This window comes from Chrysemys picta, chromosome 4 (assembly GCF_011386835.1).
Source record: "Chrysemys picta bellii isolate R12L10 chromosome 4, ASM1138683v2, whole genome shotgun sequence".
Classification (NCBI taxonomy): Eukaryota; Metazoa; Chordata; order Testudines; family Emydidae; genus Chrysemys; species Chrysemys picta.
This window is the reverse complement of record NC_088794.1, coordinates 33,794,807-33,811,483: the sequence shown is the minus strand read 5'-3', so window position 1 is coordinate 33,811,483 and position 16,677 is coordinate 33,794,807. Positions and strand designations below refer to the sequence as shown.

The window sequence follows — 16,677 nt, the reverse complement described above, 5'->3', positions numbered from 1 at the left end:
ACATGAGTCTTTCACGCTGCAACTCTAGGAGCAGCATCAGTGCACGAATGGACACACACAGGCCAACATCTCTTCCAATGCTCTTCCTCCCTTGAGTACACGCTCTGTACACTCAGGCTTATACAGTTTATCTGCCCCCATGAGGGGACATGAGAAAAGTGCACTGACTATCATATGCATCGGGGGCGGGGCAGAGGGGAAGCAGACTTTGTGCCTTTAATATTAGGCTCCAGCACCAAAAAGATCGATGCCCCATCCTGTCCAGTATCCTGTCTTCAATGCTGGACAGCGTAGTTGCTGACTTTTTACTTTTCCGGGGATGCTCCACCCCTGTTTTACCCCAAGGTCCCGGCCCCACCCCTTCCCATTCCTGCTCACACACTATTTTTTTCCCCATGGGTGCTCCAGCCCCAGAGCACCTCCGGAGTTGGAGCCTATGCTGGACAGTACCAGCTGTATCTGAGGAAGATGCAAGAATGGAATAACCTTAACTCATGTGGGTAGTGGTTGGCATGTGCCCTGAAGCAGAAGATGACAGCTACATTTCATTATATGCCTCCGAGACCCAAAAGCACTTTCAGTCACCCACAGGGATTATTTCACCAATCGCTGAAATGTAGCCCTTGCTAGAGTAGAACATAGCAGCAACATCACACAACAGTTTACAGCAGAAAGTGAAGAATCCCATCACCTAGACCTGCAAGGGGAATTTAAGGTGGAAATAAGGATGGAGCTAATCAAGTCGCAATGTGGCTTTGACACCAAAGTGAAGGCCCTGACTCTTGCATAAAGTGCCACAGGGTCTTTAATAAATATAGTCCTGCTGCCTTTCCTTTGCTGTGCAGTAGTTTATTACACAGTAGCCAGGGCACAGGGTTAACATGACTGACTGAAGTAGCTTTCTCTGCATGTCAAGCTGCTGAGATCATGAACAGGACAATCCAACACGCTGGTATGAGCAGGTTACTGGCAAAGGCTTAGGCACCAGGATGGAGCAGGAAATGAGAACATACGGTCACTTTTTAGAGCTCTATTATGAGTGTGACACTTCTAAACAGGGGCTGGGTGCGAACTCCCTTAGCATCATATGGAATGAAGACCTAAGACTCTACCTACACTTCTGCCAAGGAACCTCATTCTCAATCTGCAGTTCCCCATCCCCTCCAGGCCTCGTCCCACCCTCTATGCGAGTGAACCCCACTCAGGGCACCATGATGGGTGGGAGCATTTCCCAAAATAGAGAAGTTTACAAATCCCCATCCAGGATGGCTATGTACACAGTCACCGGGCTCCCAAAAGGGCACATATGGGGGAGGAAGGGACAGCATGGCCAAGTAGGATTTGCTTCATTTATTAGGTTTGGCTGCAGTCAGAAGGTGCGGCAGGGAAAGGAACACATGGTGTGTAAGAAATTAAGAGGTATAGGTGGGTCCCAACAGCTGAGAGGACACAGGTGGGAAAGGGGGAAATGCGAGAGATGCAGGGAAATCTAACCTCAACCCTCAGGCTCCTGAAGTTTGGAAACTGTCAAGACTAAATTAATTTCCTGGTCTTGGTGGGAGCCCATTGGGACTGCTATGGTAGGGGGGCCTGATATTGGTGGAGCCATCCTGCTTCATTCTGGCTGACATCCTCTGACCTAACTTGTCTGGGGGACACAGCCCAGATGCAGCAGCAGCCCCTGGAGGTAACTGGGCATCGAGACTAGAAGTAGGTAGACAGCAGAAGGCTCCTGACTCCCATATAATTGGGCAGGTGGGTGATATAGGAGATGGGGGGAGCAAAAGCAGAGGGAGAATGGCAGGAATGCTGACAGGGGCTTGCAGGGCATAGAGCAAGAAAGGGGAGATGTGTAAATGCAGCTCTTTTCCTTTCTGATCCCACTCTTTCTTCAGCTTGTGTGTGTGACCTATGGGAAGTGCTGCACTGTATTACACGCACTGGACTCTACCTGCTATAAACTAACATGCCATAGGGGTGAGAGGGCAGTGGGGCAGCACCACAGCTTGAAGCCAGGTGAGGAAGCTACAATGAGATGCATGGAGAGATCTGACAGGACAGTTTGCTTCCTGCTAATATTGGTAAAAGATGCATGGAGGGTGGAGATATCCAGCCAGCTGTTTTCCTTCCCAAAAAACTCTCGCTGAGGGGAGTTTTAAAGTAACACTCACATTTAATATAACACATGTATATTTAGCCAGAGGCAGAAGGAAGTAGCTCACTGCAGCAAGTGGAGGAGAATTCAGGAAAGCAAGGGCCAAAATTTTCAGAACTAATTAAGAGATTTTTAGGTAGCCTGATTTTTGGCCACCTAGCCTGGGACAACATAAAGGGGCCCAAGTTTTCTGAAGGTGAGCAAATACGTAGCTGCAGACTGTGCAACGTTCTCAAAGAGTGAGCAGCTACAGCAACCGAGCTACAATTATTTATTATTAGCTTCGTATAATCCAATCTGCCTCTTGAGAGCCCCACAAGAGGACCGTATTAGCCCTGCATCAGCCACCGAAGTCAGAAACACAGTTTTCCTCTCCAAAGAAAAGTGGCAGCTTCTGTCCATCCCCTCCCAAAGAATCTCTCATTTAAGCCTAGGGAGGCCACACTGGAAATGTTCCTTGTGGAGCCAGGATTCAGACAGTAAGCACTTTATTATGCTTCAGGAGAGGCAATGTTAAGTGTGTAAGCATAGCATGAGGCTGAGTGGGAGCATGCCTGCACTCAGGCAGGTTCTGTAAATCATTTCCAGCCTAGGGAGATGAGGCAGGGCAGGGAGAAGAAATACACCCAGAGAAACAGCCCAGGCTGCATCTAGGCGAGAGAGAGAGAGAGAGAGAGAGAGAGTCTGTGCTAGCAAAGGTCATCACCACAGTTACTGTATTTGATCAGCAAGAGCAGACAGTGCTGTGCAGGGAGATCTGGGCCTGCCAGAGAGCCTGATGGAGGTGAGACACCCACAGTAATCAAAGTGCAGCGTGAGACAAAAAACACTGGTTTCATGAGAGCAATACAATATCACCCCCCTGGCCACCGCACTGCAAGGATGCATGTGACCATGAGCGCTGTTGCCACACATTTTACACGATAGTGTCCTCTCAGAGATGTGCTCTGAGCACAGCTCTAGAAGCCAGGAACTCTGTTCTCATCTTAGCTGTAACACTGACTTTGCAGCAGCTTTAGGCAAGTTACTTAATTTGTCTGCCTCAGTTTCCTTATCCATAAAATTGCAACAATACTTCCCTACCTTGCAGGCATGTCAGCAGGCTTAAATGTTTTGAAGAAGGCAAGTGCCATACAAATGTTCAGTACGGGATGCCCACAAGGTGGTTCCTTTATCCCCAACAGACCCCAGGGCAGGGTGCCATCTGGCCAATTTTGCTATTGGGGAGTTCATGCTCATCAGTGCTCTGCTCCCTCTATACTGGCTGCACAGAGATGAAACCATTAGAACAAGCACTTCTGAAACACATCTGATCTCTGAGGACACTCAACACCAAGGGGAAGGGAGACTTTGCTGCCCACCCACTCTGGCAAAAAGAGGGCATGGGGTAGGAATTGAGAGCACGAGGGATACAGCTGAACTGAGCAGAGCAGGAATGAGTGAACGCAGAACCTGCTTGAGAACGGTAAGAAGAGCTCAAAGGAGGAGCCTAGGTACATGTGGTAACTTATCTCAGAACTACAGCAGGACTGCAAGGCCTTTGTACCAAGCTGTGGGAGTGGAAAGTCTCATGGTGACTCTGGGAGACTGAACTAAATAGGCTCCTTTGGACTTCTCTATTGCCTTTCACGACACCAAACACAGGGAGACGGACTAATTGATCTGGCACTGTAAAGTGGCCAGCTAGAGAACACTCAGAAGCTATTTCGCAAGCTTCTGCAAATGATACACAACAATTTCAGGCCAAGCAGTGAAAAATATTGAAACGATGGCGGGAAAAGGCCGTGGTATGAGAGGGGCTTTGTGGGTCAGAAGCTACAGATCTCAAAAGGCAGCTTAGCTCCCCTGGTCACAGTGGGGTAGTCTGTTACTCAGTTACTGAGCTCAGTAACATTCACTTCCCTAACAGAAAAGAACAATTCCCTTTACTGCTGGAGGCACTGGATTTGTTAATCATGTTTATTTACAGTAGTGCCTAAAAGTGCCACCCAAGAACGCAGCCCCATTGGGCCAGCAACGTATAAACACAGTAGTAGGCTGTCAAATGTCACATCTTCTATGTTATACAAAGAGGTCAGCATAGATTAAAGTAAAAAAAAGGCACCACTGTGATCAAAGTCTATGAAATCTTATCCAGTTTGTCAGCTCAAGTAGAGTTGCAGATCAGTCACAGCACACAAAAGCTGCACCCATTTTGCCCTGAACTCCACTTTCCCTAGCCTATGGCAAGAGGCAGGTTAACAGCAGCATTATGGTAACCCACAGGCCTAAAGGCAAACTATGTTCTAGGTGCTATAAGGGGTTGTCTTCCTACCTTCACTGCAAACTAATACCCTGAGGCTGAAGTTTTAACTCAGAAGGGGCTTTTCTGAGTCTCCTCCATCCTCGGCAGCAACCATTTTTAGAGACTGCCAAAGTCCAGGGGCAGGGCTGGGGCAGACCTTTTTGCTCCCTCTTCATGTTGATTTAAACAATTGAGAGCACCTTTGGTCTGCATGTTAGCTAGATGATCTCTGTCACACTAGAAGCCTCCCTCAGAACCTAAGCCACTATTAAAACATCATGGACTGTAGAAGCCAGTTTTCTGACACTGGGGTCCCCAATGGTTGTCTTGTATGGCATAACTTTAGCAAAATGGCTGCCACCGTGCATCACCTCTGTAACCTTTAATTAAACCCTTGATCGGTGGGAAGGGCTGATCTTTAGCACCTTCTGAAACACCAGAGCAAGAAAGGGGATGGGGGGGGGGGGGGGAAGAAATGAGTTATAGGGTTTTTAATAGGGCATCCAGAGGTTTCTCGGTTAAATATACTCCTCAAAACCAACAAGCTGCTGCAATGGGATGGAGTCATTATCAAGGGCTTCTATGATCAAGACATCCTGACTGCTGTCTCCTCTTTTCACTAGATGCCATGAAGCAAAGCCTGCTGGGGAATGCTCTGCATGTCAAGCAACAGGATGGTGCTAAAGTGACACACAGCCAGCACAACTCCTGCTAGTTTCAAAATGGGAGACAGGGAGAACACATAAGCAGCACGTGGAGCATAACAATTGATTGGATTTCCTGGTAAATATTTACTCCCCCCCCCCCCCCCCAAGGATTTCACCAGTATTTCAACCGGAAGGCCAAATCTTATTTATACAGAAGTAGCACCTTAAACAAACCAGAAGTGAAGAGAGATAAGCTCTGTACAACAAAGTCAAGAGACTACGCTGAACCCCATGTAGCAAGACAACCCCTAAGGATTTGCTCGCGAGAGGAAGTCATATAAAAAAAAGGCAATCACAACATAGAAACTCGCCTCTCAAGAGGGAGGAAAATGGTCTGGTGATTAAAGCTCTAGAGCTGGCCACAGGAGATCACCGACAACATGTGCGCCCTGGGGCAAGTCCCTTAACTGCTTTATGCCCCCGATGGCTCTGGAGAAATTAAAAGGGTCTCTCATGAGGCATCTCCTAGGCTGCATGGGAATTCGTGGCCTCCAAGGGAACAGCGGGGCATTGCCCCGGGGCGTTGGGAACGCTCTCTAGTCACAGTCTGAGCCAGCCCCTTGATTCACGACGTGGTTAAAAGAAAAACAAAAACCACAAACTTGTCATTTTTACACCTCGCCGAGTTTGTTCCAGTTGAAAGCGCCAGTGAAAAGTGCCTTGCAGCAGGGAGAGCTCGGCCCTTCCCAAACCGCCTTTTCCAAAACTGGAAGCGAGAGCTGTACCACGGCCCCCTCCCTCTCGGGGAAATCCCCGGAGAGCGTTTCACGTGCCCATCTCTGACTAAGCCCAACAAACACGGGCTCCGATCCTCCTCTGCTAGCCCTGGAAAGCGAAGAGTGGGGGGACAGGGCTTTCTTTGTTGCTGCTGCTGTTTCAGGTGCGCCTCCCCCTGCCACCCCCCGCGCCAGCAGCTCCTTGCTTTGGCCATTGCGCGCTTCTCCCCTGCAGACAGAGCCCGAGAGCCCCGCGCGCCTCCCTTTACCTTTTCCTGGCGAGCGGAGTCCCGACCCCCTGGGGCAGGAGAGCGAGTCCCACCTTCTCTCCGGCGGAGCTGCGGCGGCAGTGAAAACAGGCAGCGCGAGCCCTGCTTTGCAGCCGCTGCTCCAAACCCCTCCCAGTCCCCACAGCTCCAGCCAGCAGCTGCTCCAATGCTTAACTGTTTGAATAAACTCTGATCCTTCTCTCCCATAACCCAGAGACCCCTAGTGGGCAGAGGGACTATAATTGCCTAGTGTGCTCTGGAGGCAGAGCAGGTCTGTATCAGCTTGAGAATTTGTCTCTCTCACCCACAGAATTTGGGCCAATAAAAGCTATAACCTCACCCACCTTGTCTCTCTAATAGCCTGGGACTCACATGGCTACAACAACACTGCACTCAGCACGCCACAGTGAATCCCTAGCCAGAGAATAAGACTAATTTTAAATGTTTAAATGTTTTAATTTAAACTTCATTATTATTCAAAAGGCCCAGGCAAACTGGTCATTGAAAGTTACCAGATACTTTAACCTCAAGAAAAGTCAGCTGTACAACAAAACATTTGTTCTGGGTTTTGTGTGTGTGTACACATGTGTACCTGCACACACTTTTCTGCCACATTCCTAAGTGGCCAGTGCACTTTGAGGATCAGACTTAACCCTCCAAACAGCTGGAGCAGGGAGTGGGCAGGAGAAGATAAAGAAGAGAGGGAGGAAAATGCTTAGCCTGTGATTTTTGACACACATTGACTGCAGTTGTGGGTGCCCAATGGGAGCCACCAGTATTCAGCACTTCAGAAAAGTTTCTGAATCCTGTAAGAACCTGATAGCCAACTGCAGGAGCTCAAATGTCATGAGTCAGTCCCCCAAAATTGAGGGGCGTTTTTTGTTGTTGAAGAGAGAGATTGTGGTTTCGGGTCTGTTCAATGATTCCCCCCCCCCCAGGGCGTGGCAAGAACAGAATTGCCAACTCAAAGTTTATAGAGCAACAATTTTTACACACCCACACACTCACCCCACAGAGCTCTCCTGTGTGCCTGTAGGACTCCTCACTTCTCCCCAAGTCCCAAGATTCCAGTTAATTCTGCACCCCACCTCTGCCTGTCCCCCTCACCCCAAGACTTATTCACCCCAACAACTATCCCCATCCTTCAGTGTAGCTCTGCTTCTCCAAGGGATCTTCACCAACCCCCCCCCCCCCTTCCAATTGTCCCCATTCTCTCCCTTCCCAGGCTAGTGGCTGCCAACTTCCTGTATTTTATTGTGAGTCTCATTCTATTTGGTGCTTTTCTTAAAGTCCTGGAGTCATGGGATTCCATGAGAATCTCATCTTTCATTTAAAATAAAGGTAAGTTTCTAGCCCTCTCAGTTACACACAAGATTGAAGAGGTTACTCAAGTGTCCCCCCTACAGGCTAAAAACTAGATCAAGCAAAACACACCGTTTAATTATTTTTTTAAAAGGCATGCATGATTTTTGGGGGGCCTAAGGCATGATTTTGGAATGCTTGGGGTTGCCAATACTGTTACAGCACCATCCCCCTTTGCATCATATCAGCAAAATTAATAGTGTCTAGCCAAAGGCTGTGCCCTTCTAGAGGCTCCAGCCGCAAGTGTACTTGTTTAAAAGACACTCGCTAAGGAGGTTTCTATAGTGAAGCCTAGAAATCATGCCATACTGGCATATTGCCTCATCCCTCCCTTATTTCCCATAAGCTTTTAGCCTAAATGCCTCAGCACTGGGACATGCCCTCCATACAAGGAACTGGAACAAAGAAAGACCCTTGTCCAATCCTCTTTCCTTCCTTAGGATACACTGGTAAGTGAGGGGCCTAGGTACACCACCATGTGAAGTCTGATATTCTTTTGTTTGCCAGTGGAGGGGGGGGGGGGGAGAAGAAGAGGGAAATTAGTTTGCCTATATCTATTGGATGGTCACCTCATAACTGGATCTTCACCTCTGAGTCAGACTAGAGGTATCCCTCCTCCCAGCAAGGAGCGGAATAATAAATTAATGGTGATAAATGAAGGGGGGGAGGGGAGAGGAGCTCCCTTTTATGAACACCCAGCCAGCCATAAAGTCCCTCATGGTGGCTGCTTGCTTTACCTGTAAAGGGTTAAAAAGTCCTGCTCATGAAGAAAAGGGAGTAGGCACCTGAGCAAGAGAGCCAAGGGGAAGGCTAGAACTTTTTAAAATGGGAAGGAAGTTTTCCCTTTGTCTCTCTATTGTTCTCTCTGGGCTGAAGAGACGGGGGTAGCTGGAATGCTGTGTAAAGTTTGGACCAGGTATGAAAATTCATCATCCCTACCTAGAAGGATTCACTGAGACAGGGAATGTTTAGACAGACACAATTAGATTTCTCTCTTATTTTCTGTAAGGCTTGTGGACTCCACTGTGCTAATACCAGATGCTTTTGTGTGCTAGTAACCTTTAAGCTGAACCTTCAAGCAAGCTATTTTGTTCTTTTAAAATCTAGCAAAAGCCTAAGTTCCAAATGTATTTTCTTTTTGTTTTTAATAAAATTTACCTTTAAGAATAGGATTGGGTTTTAGGTGTCCTAATTCGTTTGTGCATGTTGTTAAATTAGCTGGTGGCAACAGCTAATTTCCTTTGTTTTCTTTCTCAGCTGTGTGTGTGTGCGCGCTTGAGGATACCCCACAGGAAGGAATTCCTAAGTGCACCTTCCTGGGATCTGAAAGGGGTTTTGCATTTGGGTGGTGGCAGTATTTACCAAACCAAGGTCAGAAAAAAGCAGTAACCTTGGGAGTTTAATACAAGCCTGGAGTGGCCAGTATTAGTTTTTAAAATCCTTGTGGGCCCTTACCTTCTGCAGAGTGTGGAATCAGCCTTGACATCATACTACACTTGATCTGAGGCAATGGCCCAAGTCAACTAGCTTATCAAGGCCTACCTAGATTTGTAAAAGAATAAATCCAGTTGGTTTACTTCATCACTATTCATTCTTCAACATAGTATCTCCATGAGATGATATTTGGAGGACTAGCTTCCAGCCAGACACTAGACTGAGGGTGGGAGCCGTCTCCATCCACAGATCAAAGGGGTAGTAAAATGTAAGGAAGAAGCGACTAGGAAGGAAGAGGAAGATTTTAAGTGCATGCACGTGTCAAAGTAAGGGGGTGGGACTGTAATTAGATTGGGTGGGGGCACAGAGCTTGGGAGAGCCAGGTTTCCCCACCTCCTTTCCTGATTCAGGGAGAGTCCCCTTCCTGTCCAACCTATTGGAATCACTGTGCATGTAGCAGGGGGGTGGGGGGAACCCATAGTCCCCACCTTCTTTCAGAACAGTGCTAGGTGGAAGGTGGGGAGAAGGATGAGGAACAGGAGGGCAGGGACAGAGTGTGGAGATAAAGCGGAGAGCACTGTGGGAGGAGGTCAGAGTCTGCGGCCAGAGCAGAAGTGAGCATGAAATGAAGAAATTGAAGGAGAAGGGAAGAGTAAGGGAATAAAAAAAAAAAAAATGGCTACACTAGGTCCAAGTGGAAAGAGGAGCACACAGATATTTCAGTGCCTGGGTAAGGTCAGATCCTCTCCTGTTTGGAGGTAGCCATGACACTTTGGATACAGCAGACTGAACAGGTAGTGATAATACACCCTCAGTACATGCTTAGGACAAGGCCCAGGGAGGAGTCAACCTAGTCTCACACCAGACTCCCCGCTGACAGTAACCACATGGTTCAGACTCTACACTGGTGACATAGGAGTTGTGCCTCATTCTGGGCCAATTGAACATTCTCACCTAGGTTTGGGGTAGCCTTGCTCACAGCACATCAATGTCATTAGCTGAGGGGGCAAGACCACCATGACACCCCTCACATAAAGGCATTTCTGTTCTCTGCCTGCCTTGTATCAAGACGGCCCTTCTCCCCACTCCCCTGCTGTAGGATTGTGGAAATACCAGTTTTCTGCAAGGGCCTCCCTTCCTCCAGATCCTATTACTGGTTGTATTATGGGAGCATCTGAAGGCCCCCAATTGATATTAGGGCCCCATTGTACAAGGCACTTAGATAAGTAGACAAGAAAGAGGAATAATTATCCCTATTTTATAGGGGAGGAACTAAGGCAGAGATTAAGGCTCTAGGGAGGGAGGTGCCTAAATACCTTTGAGGATCTGGGCCTAAATAACTTGTTCAAGAGAGCACAATGAAGCCTGTATCCAGGGCTGCCCCTGTAGGGGGTGCGGGGCCCAGTATGGAAGTGACAATCCATCATGTCTGGGACCGCCTGCACCAAACACCAGCCAATCACATTGGTGGCCTACAGGGCCCAGAGTGGTTGCCCTGATTTGCCATACCTAAGGGATGGCTCTGCCTGTATCAGAATCAGGACTGAAACCAGATCTCCTGTGGCTAAGGCACTAGACCAGGACACAAAACCATTTTTCTCTAAATCATACAGACCAGAGCTGGATTCCTTATTACAATCTACTGCATAAATAGGACTCACAAGAGCCAGATAGTCTAATACATGAAATACAAGTTTATCAAAGATTATACAAATCACCAATCTGAATAAATATTCTTTAGCAGCAACACACAAACCAAGTGCACCAAGTGAAGCCTGTAGCACAGAAATCCAGTCTCAGTGAGCCAGACCCCACCCCTCATTTCCAGGTTCAGCTGCAGCTGGAGGGGAACTAGCAGGGGGCAGCTCTCTTTCTACTCACAGACTTTTTATTGGTTTTCTTGGTCAGAAGTGGCTTCTCAATTCTGGGCGGGACACCTCCTTGGGGAATAGTCACATGGTTGAACAGTTTATGCAGTTCGTCGTCACACTTAATGCCCAGCAGGATATGCCTTGGCATGATGCGTTGGTACCCCTTTGCCTGGGTCACATACCCTGCTGCCTCCAGCACTTCAGCACTCAGGTACTGTAGCACAGAAGCCAGGTAGACTGCAGCACTGGGGCTTATTCTCACTGCATAGCGCCCCTTCTTCAGGTACCGGTGAACACGGCTCACGGGGAATTGCAAACCAGCCCTCTTTGACTGGGATCTTGAAGACCAGGGCTTTGCCTTCCTCTTGCCGTGTCCAGACATTCTGTCAATAGGCTGGAAGAAAGAGTGAACCGTCACCCAGTGCTGCATTGGCACAAGAGACAGGAAACTTGGGAGCATGCGTGTTAAACTAGATAGAAGCCCCAGTAGGAACAAACCAACATTCCAACACTCTAAACATGGTGAAATGGTTGGTGGAGAACAATGTAGCAGCACAATTACTATTACTCTTCACCTTGGAAGCAGGAAGGATGTTGTACACCATGGGATCGGTTGGTCACAACTCATAACCTGTGCAATAAGTGAGAGCCTAGGTCAGTAGCACAGGAAGTTAAAGGGTAAGTGTCCTGGGCAGTAGCTTTCATTAGAGAAGTTCTGGTGTCCAAGGCTGGGTGCCAGCTATTGTCCAGTATGTGAAGGAACAGGTATTGCTCTTCTGGTCTGTGCCCTTCGCAGGGGAGAATAGTTTATCTGCCCCAACCCTTCTTTTTCACAGCTTCTCTGAACACCTACTGCACCACTGTCCTGTAGAGGAGCCCAGATAGGTTGTGAAGTTCATACCTTGAAGGCCTTCCCCTTTTCTGGGGACAGTTTCCCATGTGGCTGAGCAAACAGGCTATCAGTAGGGACAACGAAGCCACAGGGGTGGAAGAGTCTGCTTGGAAAGCTGAGGGGTTAGGCTCTTCCTGTAGATTTTAATCTGTTTTTCCTCCCTCCCACACAAACCAAGAACCTACATCCCTCCCCATCCCATAGCCATACAAGCCATATTTAAGTCTAGTTCAGACACACACATAGCTCTTGGAGAGTTGTAGACTGGGACTTCTAGTGCTTTTTGCTGACCCATCTGTGAAAGGAGGGCTTTTCGATTACAGCAGATGGCCTGAGAAGAGGTTCCCTTGCCCCTTTGATCTTTCTTGATCAGTAGCTATTTTTACTATGGGAAAGGGGCAGATGCTTCAGGGGTTTCAGCTGCTGCACCCAGCAATGACCCAGGTGGAACCACACCAAGGCTTATTTGTGACACCTGGGGGTGCCACTCATTACACTGCCTTGGAGCAGAGCTCAAGACCTATGTTTGGGGCTCTTACATTGCCAGAGACAGACATTAGGAGCCACTAATCAGCATAACACCTGGTTGAGGGGGCACTGTAAGACTGAATATGCAAAACCATGGTCTCACCCTACACCTTGGAATTTGAAAGCCCCCAGAGCCTTGTTGATATGACATCTTCTGTAGTGACACAGCCCCCCCTAGTACATGGGGAACTAGTTATAGGATAAAGACGGGTAACAATTTGTGTGTGTGTGGGGGGGGGGGGGACTCTGAACGCCTATGTTAAGCCATGGAGCATGCCCACTATGAACCAAGGTGAAAATTTCAGATTTGTATGGATTTGAGCAGCTCACTCTGAGCACTCATAAGCAGCACCCAGAATTACAGGCTATTAGAGGCATTGCCTATACAGAGCTCACTGGGTCTAAAGAGTTAGTTGAAGGTGAAAGAAAGAAAGAAGCCACACCACTTAGTTAGGCACTCAACATAAGAGCATAAGCCTGAAGTGCAGACTCAGTTCAAGGTAGCTGTTCAGTTAGCAAGCACATAGTACCATCTCACCAGCCACCATACATACTCACCTTTACACAGACCACACTTTTACTGGTTCACTAGTGTCGAGGTGAAGTTCTGTCTGAGCCAGCAGAACTATGCTAACAGCATTCTCTCTAGCAGGAGTTTGACAGCCATATCCCAAGTCAGAGTTTAGGGAAGAATGCTATGCCTGCTCCCTTTGGCAACAAAGAATATTATAGCAACCCACAGCAATAGCTTTTCACCTTACAAATCCTTTTCTTTATGGCTTTCCTATTGCTTATTAAATCCCTCCCAACATCATACTACCCCAGGACAGAAATCCTCTCCCTAGAGAACACAATTTCTTCATGCAAAAGAACTAAAGAAAACACAAGAGTAAGTCAATATGTCACCTCTAAGGTTTTCACACCATTTCCTCCAAGTAGCCTGTTGTCTGAGCCAACAAATGTTTCAGGAGGTAGCTTTCAGCTGGTCCTTTTTAACTTTCTCAGCAGTAAGTGCCTCATTAGCTCCACTTCCATAATACTTAGTCGCCAGCACCTGGATTACTGACTACCCATTCATCTTTTCCCCCCCTATCCCCCCTCAACTCTAGGAGAGGTAAAGGGAGATGCTAAGTAGAGGAAAATATTAAAAAAACCCAGACTGAGCTGGTCAATTTGCTGATTGGGAAAGAAGAAGTTGTCAGTGGTTTGCTGTCAAACTGTGAGAATGTATCTAGTGGGGTCTTGCAAGGGTCTGTCCTGGGTGTGGTACTATTCAATATTTTTCCTAATGACTTGGACAATGGGTTGTTGTATCTAAGACACAGCAGGTAATTGTCCTGCACTGCTCAGCACTGTTGAGGCCTCAGCTGCAGCATTGCATCAAGTTTTGGGGGCCAGACTTTGAGAAAGATGTGGATGTTTGAAGAGGGTCCAGAAGACAGCAACAAAAATAATAAAAGGTTTAGAAAACCTGACCTATTAGGTTAGAGAGTAGGCAAGGCTTTCTAACTATATGTACAGTTAAGTACTGGTATAGGGATATTAAAGAAGGTACTAACAGTGATTCCCCCAAGTGACAGTGACCCCCTCATAATTTGTCCCCACACTTTAAAATCCAACAGTTTCATCAAGTACAAAAATCTCTTGGGTCTTCTGTTAAAACATGTAAGCTATTGTCTGTAGAAACCATTGACTATATCTGTCCTGTGAAAGATACTTTATTACTATGTAAAACTTACAAATAAGTTAATTGACTTTGTTCTTGAAGTAATTGATACAATGTAAACAAACACCATAAGCCGTTAAGTGACTTTCACTTCATTCAATGGCTCCTAGGACAGACCCCCACCCTCTGTGATTAAAGGCTGGGAGTCTCAAATGAATTAGCACACACCCCAAAAGTGGTGGAGACAGTAAATTAAAATATGGTTAAGATATGGAATGTATGCTGATGAATGCTTAATGTACATGAATGGTTAGGAAGGTGCCAGCCTAGAAAGGGAGTATCCATCGGCCGAAGAATGTGTCAAGTGGACCACCAGAACCCCCGGAGGGTAAACTGGGATCCACCCCATCACCTGGAAGGATGAGAAACACAAACTTTGAACAGTTTGGAGCCACCAGGAATGTGCCCAAGAATGTTCCCAGGAATGTGCCATCTGCTGAGTCAGCAACAGCAGAATGAAACAGCTCCCATAGACTAACATAGGAATTAAATCCTATAAGAATGGACTCTCAAGACTGATGACTTTGAGTCTCTGGTTCTGCTGCCAACCTCCAGGAGCATCAGGTGCACCTGACACAGACTCGGCTCCATCCTCATGACCAAGATACCTGGCCAGTAATTTGGCATGAGCAACTTCTAGGCTGGTAACTATAACACCTATACAGAACTTAAATGAATGATTGTGTGAATAAATCTATCTATCTATCTATATGTGTGTGTGTATAAGGAATAAGTAGTGATAGGAATAAGTGGTCAAACAACGTTGTTTACTTTTATCTTTTGCTTTATCATTATATTTACAATAAATGTGGCATCCTTGCCTTATCCCTCCTAATAAGATCCTGCTGGTTTTTATTCTATTGGTATAACACTGGAACAGGTTATCAAGGGAGGCTGTGATCTTCCTGTCCCTGGAGGTTTCTAAGAACAGATTAGACAAACAATGATCAGGGATGGTCTAGGTTTACTTGGTCCTGACTCAGAAAGGGGGCTGGACTAGGTGACCTCTTGAGGTCCCCCTACATTTCTATGATTCTATATGTATAACTTTACTCACATGACTAGTCCCACTGACTGCAGAGGGACTAATCACATGAATGAAGGTATTTGCAGGAATGGGAGCTTAGATTTAAGATGCTTTCGGCAGGATTATTTTTTAAGAGCTATGTCTACCTAACAGCACTCTCTAAATAATTATATATTGACTTCTGAGTGAGAGGACTGAATCTACTACCATAGTGCCTATCAGTATATCCAGGGCCTGAGTCTCCACTCCACTCACCCCCGGGACAGAGTGAGTGTGATAGGAAGGTAGAATGTTGCTATGTCAGAATGATACTCTGTGACGCCCGCTTTGCACAGGTGGAAGTGACTGTGTCAGGTGCAGGAATTGGGCAATCAGGGCCCATGGGACAGTGTTTGCACTGTTTCACATTAGTGTAGTAAAATACAGTTCTCTACTCCCCACCATTTCCCAAACTCCCAAGATGGGGTTGCTTAGACTGCATCCCTCACGCATCATTTTTATCAGCGGAAGAGAACAAAATGTCCAAAACCTTCGGGATGATGATCTTTGTCCCATGGGAAAGTTCTAGTTTTAAATTTAAAACCTGGGGCATTTTCTTAATCTCTGGTTTGGTTTCTCAGAGGGACACTGTCAGGATAATCCACTTTTTAATCATCAGATTATTAAACTGGAAGAAGCCGAACACTCTTAAATTCCTCTTGCCAATGTACAAAACTTTGTGTGACCTTGTCTATTCACTGGAGCTACTGTATTTTCTCCTCATGCTTCTCTCTATGGGTCATCTCGATTATCACTTCAAAGGTTTTTTTTCTCCTGCTGATGATAGCTCATCTCAATTGATTGGCCTCTTACAGTTGGTATGGCTACTTCCACCTTTTCATGTTCTCTGTATGTATAAATATCTTCTTTCTGTGTGTTCCATTCTATGCACCCGAAGAAGTGGGCTGAAGCCCACAAAAGCTTATGCTCAAATAAATTTGTTAGTCTCTAAGGTGCCACAAGTACTCCTGTTCTTTTAACTCTTAGAAGAGACAACATATATTTCCCAGCCTGAAGGAGAAAGTATTTTAGTGTTATGATCCCAAAATGTCTTATAGGTTGTGCGCATGGGTCACTCCCCTACCAGGAAAATGCAGCCAGTTTGATGGTGGACCAGCTCTGGGCGGAGATCACCATTTGTGTCACTCAAAATCAGGGTCATCCCCTTTTTCATTCGTTTGTGCTGCAACATCTAGTAACAGCTTGCAAATTGGGCTCATAGAAAATCTTCCATTCTTTGATGAAAATCTGGGTTTTTGGTGAAACTAGAGATGTTGTGTAAAGTGTCTATTTCTCTCCAAATTTTAGATATTTCAGCAGAAAACCAAAAAGGTTACAGTTTTCAGCAGGTATGGGGTAGGTATTTTTTGTTTTTGTTTTGTTTTTCCCCCACAAAAGTTGAAATTCTGCAGAGAAAGAATCCATTTTCCAACCAGCTGTATTTGCATACACAGTGTGAAACACTCCCTAGCACTTACACCGCCTGTGCAGCCTCATAGAGCTCCAGTGCCACCTCACAATGTCTGGCATGACAATGTTGCCTAGCTGTGTTGAATTCTAGGATGTGATAAAGTCCCTTAACCCATTTCCTGTGTTAGAAATGGAAGTGAGTAATAACTTCTCCATTTGAATGACAGACGAAATTTCTGTGTGGTACACAATGTAAA

General features: G+C 46.6%; 2 protein-coding genes across 6 annotated transcripts in view; both read right to left on the bottom strand.

Annotated features, from left to right (window-relative positions):
* The window catches only part of CD151 (CD151 molecule (Raph blood group)), a 62,278-nt gene extending 55,817 nt beyond the window's left edge, over nucleotides 1-6,461 (bottom strand). For 2 of the 4 annotated variants that reach the window (XM_065594655.1, XM_042862175.2), the window contains exon 1: nucleotides 6,132-6,307. The gene's annotated coding sequence lies outside the window, so the exon portion shown is untranslated. Of the gene's footprint in view, nucleotides 1-5,748; nucleotides 5,830-6,131 lie in introns of those variants that run through there. The other 2 variants (XM_005307290.5, XM_065594654.1) reach the window with 2 other exon arrangements.
* Nucleotides 6,462-10,598: 4,137 nt separating this feature from the next.
* Nucleotides 10,599-13,272, bottom strand: LOC122174852 (late histone H2A.1-like). Of its 2 annotated transcripts, none has more exons than XM_042862086.2 (2): nucleotides 13,125-13,272; nucleotides 10,599-11,192 (listed from the first exon to the last, which is right to left on the bottom strand). In XM_042862086.2, the coding sequence occupies exon 2, from the start codon at nucleotides 11,178-11,180 to the stop codon at nucleotides 10,779-10,781; it is 402 nt and encodes a 133-aa protein (XP_042718020.1). In that variant the 5' UTR covers nucleotides 11,181-11,192; nucleotides 13,125-13,272; the 3' UTR covers nucleotides 10,599-10,778. The 2 variants fall into 2 exon arrangements, with proteins under 2 accessions (XP_042718020.1, XP_065450725.1); XM_065594653.1 differs by lacking the exon at nucleotides 13,125-13,272 and adding an exon at nucleotides 12,777-13,118.
* Nucleotides 13,273-16,677: the final 3,405 nt, after the last annotated feature.